The sequence below is a fragment of the Grus americana genome, chromosome 2 (assembly GCF_028858705.1).
Source record: "Grus americana isolate bGruAme1 chromosome 2, bGruAme1.mat, whole genome shotgun sequence".
NCBI classification, from domain to species: domain Eukaryota; kingdom Metazoa; phylum Chordata; class Aves; order Gruiformes; family Gruidae; genus Grus; species Grus americana.
In genome coordinates, this window is record NC_072853.1 from 42,576,695 (window position 1) to 42,594,483 (window position 17,789).

General features: G+C 41.8%; 1 protein-coding gene across 9 annotated transcripts in view; it reads left to right on the forward strand.

Moving 5' to 3' along the window:
* The window catches only part of PLAG1 (PLAG1 zinc finger), a 52,408-nt gene extending 40,281 nt beyond the window's left edge, over positions 1–12,127 (forward strand). For 8 of the 9 annotated variants that reach the window (XM_054816469.1, XM_054816462.1, XM_054816464.1 and 5 more), the window contains 3 exons: positions 1,012–1,111; positions 4,909–5,267; positions 5,862–12,127. In XM_054816469.1, coding sequence (XP_054672444.1) covers positions 5,026–5,267; positions 5,862–7,125 — 1,506 coding nt within the window. In that variant the 5' untranslated portion in view covers positions 1,012–1,111; positions 4,909–5,025 and the 3' untranslated portion in view covers positions 7,126–12,127. The remainder of the gene's footprint in view (positions 1–1,011; positions 1,112–4,908; positions 5,268–5,861) is intronic. The other variant, XM_054816470.1, reaches the window with a different exon arrangement.
* The last annotated feature ends 5,662 nt before the right edge of the window (positions 12,128–17,789 follow it).

Below are 17,789 nucleotides of genomic sequence, written 5' to 3' on the forward strand. Positions count from 1 at the left end.
CTCACATTCACGCTTACCAGCAGAGGAGGCTGGGGCTGTGCAAGGCTGAACTCTGGTACCAAAAGGAAGAATACTTTACTGGAGTGAACGGGAAGGGAGAAGGGAAAATGGTTTGTGCGGGGGGAAATATTACGTTACTCTGGGGCTCCTGCCAAATACCTTCAGCCTGCTATGCCACGTGGGGTATGTGCGCTGTATAGGGCTTCGCCTTTACATATCTGGAGGAGTTGGAGGGGATAAACCTCCCTGTTACAATGAGGCGCTGAACACATTCTCTGCGTGTACCTGTGTCATCCAGGAGGCCTTCTAGCAAGAAAAGGAAGACATGCTGCAAATTTACAAAAGGATGGTAGCAGGGAAAAGGGAGATAGAAGGGAAATTCCAGAAAGGCCCTCTGGATTTGCTCAGGCACACCTAGACTTGCCCTCTATTGGGATTTACTTGTAGCATGTACATCATTAAGAGGCTTTATTGTTTTTTTTAAATTAATTTTATTTTCCTTTGCAGGTCACCTTTTAAGCTGCTATTTCCTGTATAATTAAGCAGAATGAAGGCATTAGGTTCTAGTAAAGTTGGGCCTAATCCAGAAATCTTCTCTTATTCAGTCCTTTCTGAGTAAGAAACTCAAGTCTGGGCCCAGCATTTTCCATGTTTCACTGTTATTTTTAAATTATTTGTGGTCTGTGGATTTTTTTGTTTTGTTCTTAACTTTATTGAAAACTCCTTTTATTTGTCTAATTTTATCTCTTTGTGTTACTGTCCAGCATAGCATTAGTTGAAATGATGTAAGTATACTGCAAATTGAAGTGCATAATTGCTACTGATAATGCAAGAATGATTGATTCCTACAGTTTATAATTAACAGTACATAATGTTCTGTGCATGGGTTGGATCTATCCCTTTTAACTTTTCCTTTCCGATTCTTTCCAACCCCCAGTCTTGCCACATCCCAGCCTTTCTGAATATACTGGTTTCACTGGAGTCTAGTTCATTCTTCCTTTTGTTTTTCAGACCAGTAAAAATGGGAAGTACTGGATTCTGGTTTCCTCCAAGAAGAGTCAGCGGAACTGGTTAAGACCAAAATCTGAGGACTTTAGTGGGCAAACATCAGGTGTGCATTGAACAGAGGCTGCTTTAATCCTGCTTTAAGTATATGCTTCTTTCAAAATAGTATTACATATGAGATTTTGTGTAATGTGTTTGTTACATTTGATGCTGCATATAATCATTCATCCTGCAGTTGTGAAAGCACCAATAAGAATGAGGATTTTAAGTGATAATATGTTCAGACACAAACAGGCAATATTACTCATAAAATTCTTTCAGCTGGTCTTTGGAAAGTGTAATATTTGAGGATCAGTGGTTTTTTAAGTTTTATCTCCATTGCTCAGTCTATATATCCACAGAAAAAAAGGGGTTATTTGCTATTCAGAGATCTATACTGAAGTTCTTAATTGCCTCATCTGTTGAGAAATGGTACTGAGATAATAGTGCATACATGGTTTTTTAATAAAACACTGTCATTGTCAAAGATTGGATCCACACTATATTTGTTCTTATGATGCATTTTTAAGGACACAAACACAGTTCAAAGTCAACTTAATTAGTTTGGATCATAGAGGAACGAAACCTGAATTCTTCACCTGTGTGAATGTTCTGAGTTACATCTGGTACAGCAACTAGGTTACCTGAAGTCTGGGAGAAGATAACAGTAATGTTATATTGGCCTGAATATAGGATGGCCTCCAGCCTGAGGTGTGATCCTTTCATTGAGAAACGAAGTGAGAAGTTGTCAGTTACTAATTTAACAGTTAATCCTCATCTGCTGTTCCACAGCAAACACTGCTTTTGGCCTCGCATCAGATCCTGCATATCACCCTTCTGCATGGCCTAATATCCTGCATCTCCCCAGCCTGATGCACATTCAGTTCCTCCCCACCTGCACCCAGCGCTACCAGCTCAGCCCTGTCCTCACATCCTTCGACGTTCCAGACCCCCATGCAGCACTCCCTGCTCCTCCCTGACCCCAGAGCCCCATCCTAGTTTTGTTCCTGGGCCCTCCTCATGGCAGCTCACCCTCCCTCCGCACATCCTGCCAGCCCTGCCTGCTTCCCACCTGCTGCTCTGGACCCAGCATGGTCAACTTAACCACATTCCCCCGCAGCGGAGGCAGTTCCCTGGCCCTTGGCCACTGATGCTGCCTGTCCCTCTCAGGCTGGATGTGGATTTGGCAGGGAGGTGAAAGGGGCCGTAGCCCTCTCTTACCCCTTGAGACCGCAGCGCTCTGGCCAGGCAGCGAGGGCCACAGCTGCTGCACTGTCGGCTCTGTGCGGCGGGTCCCTCATAGGTGCCCGTGTGGTATAGATACACCCTGTGTAAGCAGAGAATGGGTTGGATTTTTTTTTTTCTCCCCCAGAACTTCATTTGTGAGGAGAGATTAGGCTAAAACAAGATTTCATTCTATATTCAGGCCAATATGCGTAGAAGACCAGTGCGTTCATTTACAGGAAAGCACAAGTAATTTTATTACCAGATTCTAATTAAAGCGTATACTGAAAAATCTCTCAATCCACAAATTTATCACAACTTTGATGTGAATCAGACCCTCCTTTTGATTACATTGGTGGCTCCATTTAAGTCTTTGGAACCAGTCTTCATTTATTGCAGAAACACTTTGGTCTCGAGTCTCCAAACACCTGTTTCGTTTTTTCACTTAAGGGCTAGAAAGCTGCTTATGAGACAGAAAATAAAGTTAAGCTGATTCTTTGAAGACCTGTGCATGTTCCCACTCATGGAATTGATGTCTCCAGGCTTCATCCCATGAGTGGGAATGAGTCGGAGACAAATCTGAAATGATGAGTCCTTAGAAAAACACCTTTCCTGTCGCTGGGTATCTTTAAAGAGATTAGTGGTTCCGTATAAAATTTGAAGGAGTAAAGGTGGTCTTACAAAACTTCTTGCTTAAAGAAGGTAGCATAGTTTAACCTCCATTCAAGGACTGTAGGGTTGAAAGGCAGCAGATTTCCATCTTGGTGTGCCAGCGTTTCTCTCCTCTTGTAAAGACAAGGGAAAAGTTTTGGGGAGGAGGGAGGAAGAGGTGCAGACAAAGACGTATTCTGTGTACATGTCTCAAATGGAAATCTCACTCTAAATCTTTCATAAAATGCAGACAGTAAAGAAGCATATCCCCTTGTCCCCCTCCCTGTTCCCAGCCATCCTGTCCTGCCATGCATCAAGGAAAACACAGGCTCTCCTATCTCCCTGCTGTCTTGCAGGGCCGCGCTGGGGCTCTTGCAAGGACTGTTTAGCTTTGCCCCCATCGCACCTGGGTGCTGCTCTCCACTCCCCTCTGGAGCGGTTGTCTCCCTCTGTTTCTGCTGAGTCTCAACAGGGGAGAGAGGACAGCTGAGACTGGGGCCAGGCGGCCTCCGACCAAGCTATCCAGCCTCCCCTGGCTGCCAGCAGGGAAGAGTCCATTTTGTTTATCAAGGAGGTGGCGTTAGGTTGGAGCAGCTGCGGCCTGGTGCTCCCTGCCCAGCTCCCGGCCGCCCGGCTCCACCTGTCCCAGCAGCTGCTGACTTCCCCTGCCTCACTGCCAGGGGCCGCGGGGGCGGCCGGCCACTGAGCCCCCAGCCAGGCCACTGCCCCCAGCCTGGGTGCTGCCCGGCCCAGCCGCCTCTTGCGCAGCTGCCCCAGCAGAGGCCAGAGCAGACGGCAGCTGCGAGCCGTGACACTGAGGCAGGGGGGGTGCTGCTTTTGAGGGAGAAAGGCCAAATTTTAAGGCTTTCCGGCCCTGCCCGTGCCTTGCATTGAGTGCCACCCTCCTGCCATCCTCCTCCTTGCCCCCACTGCTGCAGACCTCACGCTCGGGCTTTCCCACAACAGGTAGGGCTGGATTTGGTATCTAAAGTAGCAACTGTGCTCCCACGATGACAAAAAGCTGTCAGCTACCCCTGACGAAGGAGGGCTGTTGAGTGCCCTGTAATGGCAGGTGCCCAGTTGCTACTATATGTTACCAGATGATGAATTTAAAGCTGTTTGCCAGCAAGTCAGACACAAGCATTGTGCACCTCCTTTAGCTGAAAGCCGCTGGTTTAGTTCAGAGTTTGCAGTGCCCCAGAAGGACCAGCTAAGAGCCTCTGTCCTGAGCTAGCCTAAATCTCAATGCTTACAGTGCTCACACCTTGCAGGATAGCGTTAGGAGGGTGGGGGTCTCCAGTGGACTGATAAAAGCCCAATCTGTCTAATCTATCCCTAATCCACGGGATTTCTGTTGCTAATACATCAAGTCTCTGTTAGCAGAGGGTAAGTTTACAGGATGATTTCACCTGGCATTAGCCATCACTGGCAATGCATACATTTGACTAGAGTAGGTGCACAGATGTGTAGTAATCACGACAAGGAGGGACGCATGAGAACACGAGCTTTGCCCCCCCAGACTGTCAGCATGGGCGTTGCTGCTTTTTGTGCAGGTTTTCAAACATTTCGAGGCTAACAGATTTTCACTTTGATAACTCTGTGTGTGCGTGTGTGCGTGCATGAGTGTGTCTGTGCAAACACCACAGGCGCAGCTTTAATTCCTTTGAAATCCGAAGCTGCCAAAAGCCATCTGGGTAGGTAGGGTCTTTGCCTGATGCCTCCCGTAATCTGACAGAACCTTTGCTGTTCTCCCTCAGTGCTTGAGGGACAGGTTGTGAGGTGTGATGTCAGGACATATGTGGATCTGTTCATCCTGAGCAATGCATTTTAAGAGTTGCAGCAAATAGTGTAAAGAAACCTACAGGTATTACATTAGACCAGCTGAACCTAATTTTATTTTTAAGTTTTATTCAGAAACATCACATAGCAAGTAAACTTCAAAATCTAAGTTTAGTTACAAACTAGTTGTTTCTTATTTTTTTTTTCCAGTCCCCTTTTGCTTTCTTTTACGACCACATGAAACTTGAGAAGCCATCTAAAGCTAAATCATTTAGTGGAGTTGGGCAATTCCCAAGTGTCCAACAAGAAGGCCTGGTTTAGGCTGCGATGGCCACTGTCATTCCTGGTGATTTGTCAGAAGTAAGAGATACCCAGAAAGTCCCTTCAGGGAAACGTAAGCGTGGTGAAACCAAACCAAGAAAAAACTTTCCTTGCCAACTGTGTGACAAGGCCTTTAACAGTGTTGAGAAATTAAAGGTTCACTCATACTCTCACACAGGAGAGAGGCCCTACAAGTGCACACAACAAGACTGCACCAAGGCCTTTGTTTCTAAGTACAAATTACTAAGGTATTAAACTCTATTTATCTTTCAGATTATATTATCTATTTTATGTTGGCCGTGTTAAGCCGTGTAAAAGTATATATTTGTGTACGCCTTCAGCTGATTGCAGAGAGGATGTGTTAATTAAAGTAGCCATTGGATTGTTTCTAGAATTCTAAATTACCTAAGTTTGCAAGCTAATGTCTTTGATTTTGTTTCTTAATTTGTTTTCTGCTTTTGTTTTCTGTTTGTTTGTTTGCTGTTTTTTTTTTTTTTTAAATGAGCGTAGAATTTTCATTTGTATAAGGAATTGTCACGAGAAAAAAAGAGTATGGACTGAAAATTTTTTGGCTATGGACTTTTACACGAGTACTTTCATACTTGCCCCTATACCCCTGTTACATTAGCTAAAACCCACCAAAACTAAAGTGTCGATTTAAGAGAAATGGCTCGCGTTTTGCTATATTTAAATTTGTCGAACTGTCTTTGTAGTGTCATGCTTTCAGTTAAAAGGTTCTGTTGCAAAGCAGCCCTTAGTGTAGTATTTATCTGCCATTAAAAAATGAGCACGTGTGTTTTTTGGTCAAAATAATTACTTACAGAATATATCTGTGTTTAAAGGCATATGGCTACTCATTCTCCTGAGAAAACCCACAAGTGTAATTATTGTGAGAAAATGTTTCACCGAAAAGATCACCTAAAGAATCACCTTCATACACACAATCCCAACAAAGAGGCCTTTAAGTGTGAAGAATGTGGAAAGAACTACAATACCAAGCTTGGGTTCAAACGTCACCTGGCTTTGCATGCTGCAACAAGCGGTGACCTCACCTGTAAGGTATGTTTGCAGACTTTTGAAAGCACAGGAGTGCTGCTGGAGCACCTAAAAACTCACGCAGGCAAGTCATCGGGTGGAGTGAAGGAGAAAAAACACCAGTGTGAACACTGTGATCGTCGGTTCTACACCCGAAAGGATGTCCGTAGACACATGGTAGTGCACACTGGAAGAAAGGACTTCCTCTGTCAGTACTGTGCACAGAGATTTGGGCGGAAGGATCACCTCACACGCCACATGAAGAAAAGTCACAACCAAGAACTTTTGAAGGTCAAAACAGAGCCAATGGACCTTCTAGATCCCTTTACCTGCAATGTTTCTGTGCCTATTAAGGATGAGCTGCTTCCAGTGATGTCTTTACCTTCCAGTGAACTGACATCAAAGCCATTTACAAACACTTTGCAATTAAATCTCTACAACACTCAGATTCAGTCCATGCAGAGTTCTGCATCTGCACACCAAATGGTTGCCACATCGTTACCATTGGGAATGCCTTGTCCAATAGATATGGAGTCTGTCCATCCTTCTCACCAGCTATCGTTGAAATATCCGCTCGGTACTACCTCATACGCAATTTCTATGCCTGAAAAAGAACAGCCATTGAAAGGGGAAATCGAAAGTTACTTAATGGAGTTGCAAAGTGGTATGCCTTCGTCATCCCAGGATTCTCAAGCATCTTCATCAAAACTAGGGCTGGATCCGCAAGTAGGGCCACTAGATGATGGGTCTGGGGAGGTTTCCCTTTCCAAGGGCTCCGTTCCTATTAGCGAACCTCTAAACACCCCATCATTGGACTTTTCGCAGCTGTTCAACTTCATACCTGTAAATGGCCCTCCCTATAATCCTTCTGTTTCAGTGGGAAACCTCGGAATGAGTTATACGCAAGAGGAGGCACATTCTTCTATGACTCAACTTCCACCACAAACCCAGGATCCACAAGATCCCAGCAATAGTATAGGTCTTGGGTCTCTGCACTCGTTGTCAGCAGCTTTCACAAGCAGTCTAAGCACAACCACCACCCTACCGCGATTTCATCAAGCTTTCCAGTAGGATGTACAAAGCTGGCTTGTTACTGTCTATTTGTAGAAATGCCTTAGGTGACCATTTTTAACTTAGTGCCTACTATAAGACATTATAAATTTTCTGCTTTTGTACAGTACCAATCTCATGAAGCCAGTAAGAAATTTAAATTAACTTTTTTAAAATGTTTTGAAAGTGTTTATTCTCAGCTGTGTTTACTTTGTTGGGGTTTTTTTTAGAACAGTCTCATTGTATTGTTTTCATTTTCACTGCCAATCGACACATTTAAAATGTTCAGTAGAAAGTCATCCCAAGCAAAATCTCAACACTCATCCCTTTTTAAAAACTTTTTCAACCATACCAGCTATTCCATTTTATTAATGTCAGTGGTAGAACTACCACTTTTACTTTTTAATATATTTAAGTATTTGCAAAGAATCAGGTTAAAAAGTGTATCACAAAAGTTCCTGAAAATTTGGGAAAAAAAATTCTCCAGTCCCTTTCCAAACAAATCCTCTTCCCAAATGGTGACGCATCTGATCTGTTCTATAACGACAAATCTAAATTTTTTTAAATAAATATAGAATTCAGATTTTTCTGAACACTTGTGTGTGTATATATAGAAGTCCATATATACACATGTACATATATATAGCATTTTGACTTGTATTGAAGTCATTATAAAAGGTGTTAAGAATTTTGCCGTTTTCTGGCTTAAATTTTTGTGGCCTGTTACGGATAATGGAAGAAAAAAATTTAGTTTAATTCTCTAAAATCATGGCTGAACAGAATTTCAACAGAGAATCTCTGCTTGCCTAAATGACAAATGTTTCAAGTTGAATTTGGAACTGTGTTGTTGTGCTTTCATGACTCTGGTAGAGAGAAACAGGCGAAATCAATGGCTGATCTTGAAATATAAAAGTGTTGTAATTTAGTAATGCAGAATATTTTGTCGCAGTTTTTGTTTTAATTCTTAACTTGCTGTTTTTTCTCTTTAGTAGCGTAGAAAGAGTACTGCATAGGAATCTTCCAATAGTGTATTCACATTTGTAGGCATCAGTCTTCTCCCAGCTGCCACCGCCAAAGGGTGGATCAAGTCCAGCCAGAAAGTGTGTATCTATTTTCAGTTCAAAACTAGTGTGCAGTCAGAGAGTGAATGTAAATTTGCAAATACCAGTTTTTGTTTGGGTTTTGTTTTTTTTATTGGAATGATCTTTTCAGTTGTGTCACATGGTGTGTTATGTCCTCCTAAGCAACAAGTTAGATGTTAATCACACTTTCTACACCTGGGTACTTGGTTAGGGACTTTTTGCCCATTGCCAAGATTTAAAAACAGGACTCTTAGGAGTGAAGTAAAAGCATATTGCTTACACCACTTTTACCTAATGCAATATATTCTATTCCCCAACCCCTAATAACCAAAAGAGGAAAAAAAAAAAAAAAAACAACCAACCAACCCTGTGATGCATGAAAGCAAACTAGATTTGCTGTAATTCAACAATAACATTCTTTTCCTTGTTATTTTTGTTCAAGGAATTAAAAAATAGAAATCACGTACATTAAGATCTCTCAAACAATAATGAGGATTCATACAAGGTTTTAAGTGGTTAAACTAAATATACTTCACAGAAACAAAAGTTGCTCCCATTTAAGGAGCTCATGCTCCAGATGTTTTATCAGTAGCTCCTACTTTTTTTTTTTTTTTTAATTCTAGGAGCAATATGCAGGTGTAGTTTTACTATTTTATACATATGTGTATTTAAATTTTATTACTGAAAGATAACATTTTTATAAAAGTGTTCGTGTTCCAAAGGCATTAAAATAAGGATGTATTAATAAGGAAAATACCTTTTGAAATTCTGCAAACTACTCCTAGGTTTTGGGTTTAGGAGCACGTTCTCTCAAAGTGGGCTTTTAGCTCTGCTTCATGACTGCTTCCTCTGGTTTCTGTGAAACAGATTGCTCGCTTACTTACATCTTTAGTTGAATGATTTGTTCAATATTGCTTTTTTTCTCGTCACCTTTCTAAAGGAAAGAATAACACAGATGAACAGAGCACAAGGTGAACGCAACCAAATGTAACTCTAGTTAAATCAGCAACCCGTAACGCATCTAGAAAGAACTCGGGTTTATTCTCGATCCTTTAAATCAATCTGAGATGAAGGTAGATGGACTTAATTCCTCCAGTGGGCCACGTCCCGCGTGGAGCCGAGCATCTGTAATTCCCCCTGCAGCAGAGGAAATTGCGAGGGCTCTGCATCCTGCGGCTGGCCCAGCAGCGTGGCCGGGCAGCATTGCCTGTCCTGGGCAGCCTCTGGCACACCAATTTCCAATCCGTAGCGACTGTTTATCAGTCTCAGTTGCCGATTAGACTTGATTGACAAACCAAAACCCAACAGACACTTTGCCAACATCCGTTTCTTAGCGCGTAGCCAGAGTCCTTACTACTTTGTTCGTGCCTTAGCTTCCTGAAAAGGGATTGACATTTCACTTTGGAGTTAGACGTACATTTCACTTGAGAAATAGGGACCTCAGACAAGATATTGAACCTCATTCAGTCAGGGTTTCAGTGGGTGGCAGCACCAAGTGTGTTTGCCACTTGACCTAGGATGTATGGTAACATGGAAGCAGACTGACACTGTAAGCAATGCTACCACCGCCGCAGTGCTTTTGAATATGACATAGGCAGAGTTGGTATTGGCCACTACGAAAACGTCAGGTTTTAAACCCTGTTTTCTCAATTTCAGATGGATTCTCGGCGGGAGGGGGGGGAGGGCTGGCTGATCATGCGCCACTCTTTGTGCAACTTCTAAATTTCTAGTAAGGTTTTTTTTTTTTTAAATATATATATTTTTGTGTACTTGTTGCTTGTGCTTTATTTAGTAGTAAATTGTGGAATAGAGTGATTTATTGTTAATTTGGCAGTAGAGGTTTTTAAAAACCATATACTGACTGAAACATGAGCCAGAGCTGATTGCTTTATTAAGCTAATAATGAATGTTAAGAGTACATATTTTCAGGATCATTTGCCTAGTGAGCTAAACATGTATTATAGGCCAATATTTTTTAAAATAAAGCTTGGTCAACCTCTATGTTACACATATTACAAGATATAGCACTTTCAAAAAGAAAACCTAAACCTTTTAAGAAAATTTCTTACAGGTTATGCTTTTTATTATAAAACCTTTTATTATAATTTGTTTCAAGTGCCATTAGATTACATATATGTAGGCCTTTGGTATAATGCTTTGTGTACAAAATGGTAGACATTGTAATTTTAAACAGGTACATTTTTACAGTGTTTTCTTATCAATTGCTATATTGCACAGAACCAGTGTGTCTTTCTTAAGGGTTTTACAATGGTTTTTACTAGGTTTACATGTTTCAAACTACACTGTCTTCTACTGCCATTTTGAATACCAGTCAAAAAAAAATTAGGAGTTTGTCCTCACCGATTGCAAACTGTGTCCTCTGGAGTTCTGGATGGTAAACTATGGCAAAAATGTTTAACATGCAGTATTTGATACAGATTTTTTTTTTATCATATCCTATCATCGCTATGCTGCTGTCTGAAGTTAACTTAGGGCCTGATCCTGCGTCCGTAAAGGTCAACGGGAGCAGGATTGCATCCTTCGTTATGTCTGTCTCATACACTGGTTTAGCAGCTCATGCTGTACTCTTCTCAGTCTATAGATAAGCCTCTGAAAGAAATGTACTTATCTGGTATGTAGTAAACCGTATAGGCTTAGCTGCCCATCCTGCATCCTCCCAGTGTACAGTTAAAACCACAGCCTACTTAGCATCACGCTCAACGTACAAACACCACCACAGTAGTTCAAAATGTGTTTGGATAGTCCCAAAGCTTTTATGCAATAAGGGTGTCTTACTTTTGTTGGAAGGCAGTGTCTTTTGATAACAGTTATCTAGCCCTGGAAGTGACACAGAACTATTGCTAATCATATGTAAACACTTTTCAGTATAAGCTTCAGTGGTACAGTTGAACCAGAGTGAATGTTTATCTCCTCAGAAACACTCCTGCAATATTGTTATATTGGATCATGCTGCTAATGTAACTTGGGATACAACTCCTCTCATGGTGCTACAAACCTCCCTGTCTCATTCAGATGTATTTTTACCCATAGAAAAAAAAGGACTATACTAGACCTATAGTTGTATGATATATTTTTATACTGTGACTTAATTTGTCATTAATGAACTTTGTGCAACACCACAATGTATTCATATGCACTTGCAAAAGTAAAATTTTGGACATGCAAATTTAAACGCTGACAAGCCCAGCTCTTGTTCACAAAAATAGGTGACTGCTAGTTAAAATTAAATGTGGGCTTTTTATATGGTGTGGAGTGAAGAACATACTATATATTACTAAAAGCCTTTGAATTTAGACAAAAACTGGGAAAAGTATATTGGGGAATGATGACACACCCAAACCTGACTCGGATTGCTGAAATTATATTTTTAGCTAGTGGAAAAAATTGTTTGGACTTTTATGCTAAAATTTTTTAATGATAAAAGTTTTGAGTCAAAAATAGAGAGAAAAAACAAAGAACACAGAAAACCCTGCATTCCAGACTGAATTTGTATATGTTTCTTGCATTTAAAATTTGCTATCCTGTGATATGGGAAATTGAGTTGCTTATCATGTATATGTACTTTAAAATGTATTCACAAACTACTGTTGTATTTGTATAAAATATAGACAAAAAGATTGCATATATATTTTTGTGTATAAGCTCTGTAAAATAGCAATCACATTATGAAGCTGCAGCAGAACTTCATTTTAAACATTCACATCCAAAGAAACAGACTATTTATTGTCCACATACCCTGATTATAAAATATACCTTGCTGCTATTAAACAATAGTGCTGCAGCTTCTTGTGGCCTACAGTGTTATGTTTGCTGTACAAAAATATGTGAACTCCACAAAATATATCAATAAAATTACAGAATGGTTTTAGTTAATGAATAACTTATGCCTGGCATTTCAATAGATAATCTTGATCTGCATGTTTGGGGTTACAATAAGTAATTACAGAATACATCCAGTTTTGGTGGGTGTAGTTACTCCGAGTTTGCAAAGGTATCACTGTCTTTCTAATTTGTGACTGGTAAAATGTCAGTTTTTCAGAAAATCTTAAAGCATAAGTATCTGCATTGCATGGTTTCACCAAGGAACAAATCGCATGACGCTACTATGTCTGTGACAGTACAGATCTGAACTGAAAGAAGCAATTGAGTTTGGCATCCAATTGCACTTTGAAATGCTGTGAGACGCTGGAAGGTGAGTTTGGGGTTTCCATAGTGGGACCGCTCGTTCGGGAGACGTAGGTGAGTGATTCTCCATCACTTCAGATTAACGTGAGTCATTTACATCGATCCTTACAGTTTGTAGGATAAATTGTAAGGGTGGCATGTGCTAGACACAGCATGTGGGTTGTCTCTCAAACGTTTCCAGGAGAAGCTTCGTTTCGTTGACCCCACAGACCTCCCGTCTGCCTGTGACACTGCCGAAGAAGTCTGACTCTAACGCGTGGGGGGAAGAGGTGCTATGCAGCCAGACGGGCGGCCTGCTCACGACTGCAGAAGGTTGCCTCTGACTGTTCCATACAGTTGTTCCCTAGCGTAGACTGCCAGGAAAGTAAAAGACCAGCGTTTCACGTGTCATTGCTTTTTGGAATGTATTTTGTGAACATCCTCAGCATTGCCTGTGTTTTCCTGCTTTTGGTTTTCTTTCTTCTCCAGGTCTTGACTTTTTAGATTTCTTGCTGTAACCCAGTCTGAGAGAAACGATCGTTACAGAGGCTTGTTGGTTTTCGCTTTCTCTGTACAGACATTTTTCCTTTCTTGTGATCTCTACCCCTGTCCTCTGAGCTGACTTACCACTTCTGTATCACAGGCTTCTAACTTGCTTGAGAGGGTTGGCCTTGTTACATTGAGACTCAAAAGCTCTACATATGCTCTACAGTATGAAATGCTCCGCAAAACCATTTATTTCCCCCCCCGCCCCAAGAGAAAGCCACCCCATCGTGTCACTATCGTAGCTGGTCTCACCCACCGTTACTGAATTAACACATCCTCCTTCCACACAGACACACTCTAGAAACTATGTCAGCCTCTGTAGTAAGTGGAATGTGATTGCATGGATGATATTTATGTTATATCCAGAGATCTCTTGGTGCAGTCCCTCCAGAGCTTTCCTTGTTAAATTCAGAGCCACAGGCATCTTCCCTTCTCTCTCTCCTGTAACGCCCCTTTCCAAAACCTGTGTAAGAATGTACAGAAAAATGGTCCTTCAGTATCCTCTGGACCTGGTCTCGCTGTCCTCCAAGAGTGGAAGAGAAAGACTATTCCAGTTTCCCCCTTCACTCTCCTTTTCCTTCCCATGTATAAGCATCCCCTAGGATAAAGAATGTTTTTTTGACAGAGAAATCCAAAACTGTGATGCAGAGCTGCTGCTGGACTAGCAAGAACTAAGCAGCTACGTGCTGTTGGCTTCCTCGCTTTGCAAATCAAAACATTGTATTCAGTTGGGTAGAAATTAAGTTTTCCAAAGTGGCAGTTGCCGTTGTTGGCACGGCAAGTGTTGGCGATCACAAACAGGCGGCAAGTAGGAGAGCAAGATAAGCTCTATTACAAAATTTAGTCTGTGCTTAAAAGTTTCAGAAGTGTATCAGAGGATTATGAGCTGGGGCCTTTAGCAAACAAACAGCAAGGCCGTATTTCTGTTTTGAACAGCGGAGATAGCAGCATTGAAAATGACAGACACCAGCAATAGCGTGAAGTTTCAAGTTCCTGTTCGCGTGCTATATCCCAGGTAATTCAGTATAAACGTTCTGTACTCCTAATAAAGGTGTAATATCTTGCCCAGTATTTTTATTTTTATATAATTATATTTATTTGTTGCAATAGTCTGTGTGTCCTCGAGAAATGAACATTTTCGGAGAAATAAGTATTTTAAAAAATACAATTAACAGTTGTGTTCTTCAAATGTCATCATCATCCCACAGCCTTGTCTCCTTTGGGGATGTTTGTGTCACAAAATCACCACCTACAAAGCTAGTTTGCCTTAGAGGAGACTGAAGAGACATCAGCTATCAGCTGAGCACTCTGGAAACAGGACGGTGGTAATGGACACTGTGGCTGTGGCTGGAAGTCATTTGAATTGATCCCTGATAGTTTGCCCATGGCACTGATTTTCCCTGTTGCACTGAACTACAACATGCAAAGAAGAATGGTTTAGTGTCATTTTTCTATAAATCAGTCAGATCTCTGCTTCGTGTGTAAAATAATGCAGAGAACCTGAACAGTCACAGTTTCTGAAATATAGTACATTGCTTAAACTTTTGTATATGTATGTGTGTGTGCGTATATATGTATGTGTGTACATGTAGATATGTATGTGTACGTGTACGTATGCACGAGAGGGTAGCAATCAAACCTGGAAAAATTGAGAAACTGGTTTTGTTTTATTTTGGTTTACTTCAAAAAGTTTAAACTTTTTGTGTTTTACAAGTCCAAAATGAATCATGCAGTTTGTAAAGGTGTCTCCTAGTTAACGCAGCGTGTGGTTTCCCTGGCAAGTTGGAAGAGTTTCTTCCAAATACTTGATTAATCTACGAGAGACAGCAATTTATCTATGGGGTGCACAGACTCCCGCAAGGAAGGTGTTTGTCAGCTATCCTTGTGTCAGATTAGATATGACTTCAGCAGAGAAGTTCTGTAAGCAGTGCCTTTGAAATTAAGCTCACCTCTGGCTTACTGCCTTTGTGTTAAATTGCTACACATGGTTATGGATAAGTCCTTAAGTTCCCTCACAAGTACTTACATTGAAAACGAAAATAAAATACAGGCTCTGTGTGGTTAAGGGGATGCCTTCAATGAGCAACATCAAGCTCTAACATAGGAATATCAAATATGAAACATTAATGACAAATAAACACAGACTAAACTCCGAAAGCTTAGTCTGTCCTTGCCTAAAAATTGTCTCTTCTTTTGTCAGTGTCTGTCTCCTTATGCCTATAAAGTATTATGGGATTGCCCCATAGTTTATGGGCTGTGTTCAGTTTAGGCATATTTTTCTTCAACAGTGTTTTTTTACAAGCAGCTTCTGCTTATTCACCAACGCAAACCTTGTAACAACGTACTTGAACTGTACAACCCATTTTAATCAGTCAGGTTTAAACCCCTGTAACTTAGAGCAATCTCTGATAATTTGCTATAGCCCACCAGAGTGCCCAGGCCATCACTTCAGAGCCACCAAATTTAGCTGATCCTCCTGCCCCTTCCCGTCCCTGCAGCTCTCTGGAGATGGGGTGTTTGCAGGGAGCCACCACGTTTGCTGTGGCAGCGTAACACAGGGTCCCGGAGCTGAGCATGATCTGAGCTAATGGGATTGCACGAGCTGCTGGGACAGACTGACCCTCGTATGCTTCAGTCCCAGGCATCGGCATTAAATCTACGTACCTGGGAAAGCAGCTGTCTCCGAGTGGTAGAATAGAATAACGTTACCCCCGGGCCCTTTGCTGGAGGTGACTGATTTTTCTCATTAAGCGTTGAAGCTGTTTTCTAGTCCTTAAGCTACAAGTCTCAGATTCCACCGTTACTTCTTGTCATCTCCCCGTGACCCAGCAAAGTCTGCTTTGCTCCAGGGGCAAGACTGCAAAACTACCTTGGACAATTTGGCTGAAAATACTGTGTAAGGTGCCTGCTGTATGACAGCAGTAAGCCTGCCAGGAGAGGTGCCCGTCTCTGCATGGCCAGAAAGTGTTGCTATGGCTGAGGGCCTGTATTTCACATTTCATTTTATCCCTAAGTTTAGGTTCTCTTAGCTTGTCTCAAGGTACTCGTTTGCAATTGTGACATTAATCTACAGCAGCAGGTCCCAGATTGTTATCCCTGGTCCATCCTGGTCCGTGGTGGTCACTGAGGCCCCAGTAAATTAGCTGTGAAACCTCACCTGCCGTGCCACTGCCTCCGCTTAAACCCTCAGTGCGTGCAGGTACGGAGCGCCTTCGCTTCGGGCTTTTGAACACATGGGGTAACCTTACTGGGAAGGGAAAAACCATCAAGCAGCTGTTTGGCAATGTGTGTTTGAAACTTGATCTCATTATTTATAAACTAAGGTTTAACCTTTCTAGATGATGATGATGATGATGATTATTATTATTATTATTTCTCTCAGCAGTAAAATAGCATATTCTTGCATATGTATTTGTTCTTTGCATTTGTGTTTACCTCTGACTGCTTTAATGAAAACTTGCTTGTATTTGCTATTCCAAGGTGTCATTTGTCTCACCAGAACAACCAAACTCTGAAACATGAACTGGATTATTTTCTGGCTTGTGCTTGTAGTAAGAAAAACCCCAGTTACTCAGTGGCCTGTCTTCAGAGCAAGCCTGTGTATGGACTGGCTTCAAATAATGGTATTGCTTACACTTGTGCAATTGATCGTATCAGGACTGCTTTCAGGCAACTCTGAATATCATTTGAGGTCTATGAGGTGTGACTGGAAGCAACATCTGGACCATGAAGCACTATATGCGTAAGGAAAAGTGTAGGTTCATCATCAAATCCTAAACTGAGATCACAGGGACTGACAGTAATTGGAGAAAAAAGAAAACTTTGATTTGAAACTGGGAAGAAAACCTCTCAGAAATCACTAAGGCACAGGCTAAGGACCTGTGTTGTTTTGAGAGGAGGACTGTAATTTAAGTACTTAGGAGATAAATTTGACGCCATTAGCGAGATTTATAAAGTAACTTAGTAGAAACACAATGCTATCTCTATATTGTAAAGCAGTTCTTAGAAGCCACTGGACAGCCAAGCCTTCAAGGGTTTGTTACATGGTACGCCAACCAAATGTACAAAGAAATAAAAGTAATGATTGTGGGGAAGATCCCAACTATACACTTTTAAACTCTCTGAAATCAGTTCCAATCCCCAGTTCTGTCCTTCTCCTTTTTTAGACAAAACTTTGGCTGTTAAGAACCACAACGATGGTGCACCTTGATCAAGATGAAATTCTGGTGCTTGGTACATGTTCTCTGTTGTGGGGGGGTTACATCGCTATCAGTCCTCTAAGGCCCTCAGCATCGGGACTGACTTCTGTCCAGCAACTCAAGGAGCAGCAGCAGTAACTAACAGTAATGGCAGACGAGGAGTTTCTGTATTCCTGATACACAAGTGAACCGAGTGAGACTTATTCTGTATTCCTTCTCAGCTGGAAGCACAATTAGGTTAGGCAGCTGTTGCAGCATCGGATGCACAGGCATGTTTTACTTGCAGAAATACAACACACAAGCTTGGAACAAAACCTTCGCTGACACAGGTTATGGTAGCTGTGACATATTGTGGAGCTGTGACATATTGCAGCCCTCAGGACGCAGACTGTATGTTTCCCTCTTGTCACTTGCAAAAGTTCCTGTTGCATTCTCTGATGATGACTTCTGGTTCACACAGCTTCCTTTTTCCTCATGGAAATAGCAGGGAAACAGGAACAGTGTGGTTGGAGGCTGCTGTGGGTGCTCGGTGCGATGCTGTGGATTCCCCTGGGGAAGGGGCAGCTTGTCCCCAGCAGCCCTACTCCCCTCCGAAAATGGCTCGCCGGGCCACGCTGTGCCCCCCTCCTCCAGCCTGAGGTAATGCTGGAGCTAAACAGGGCTGTGAAGTGTG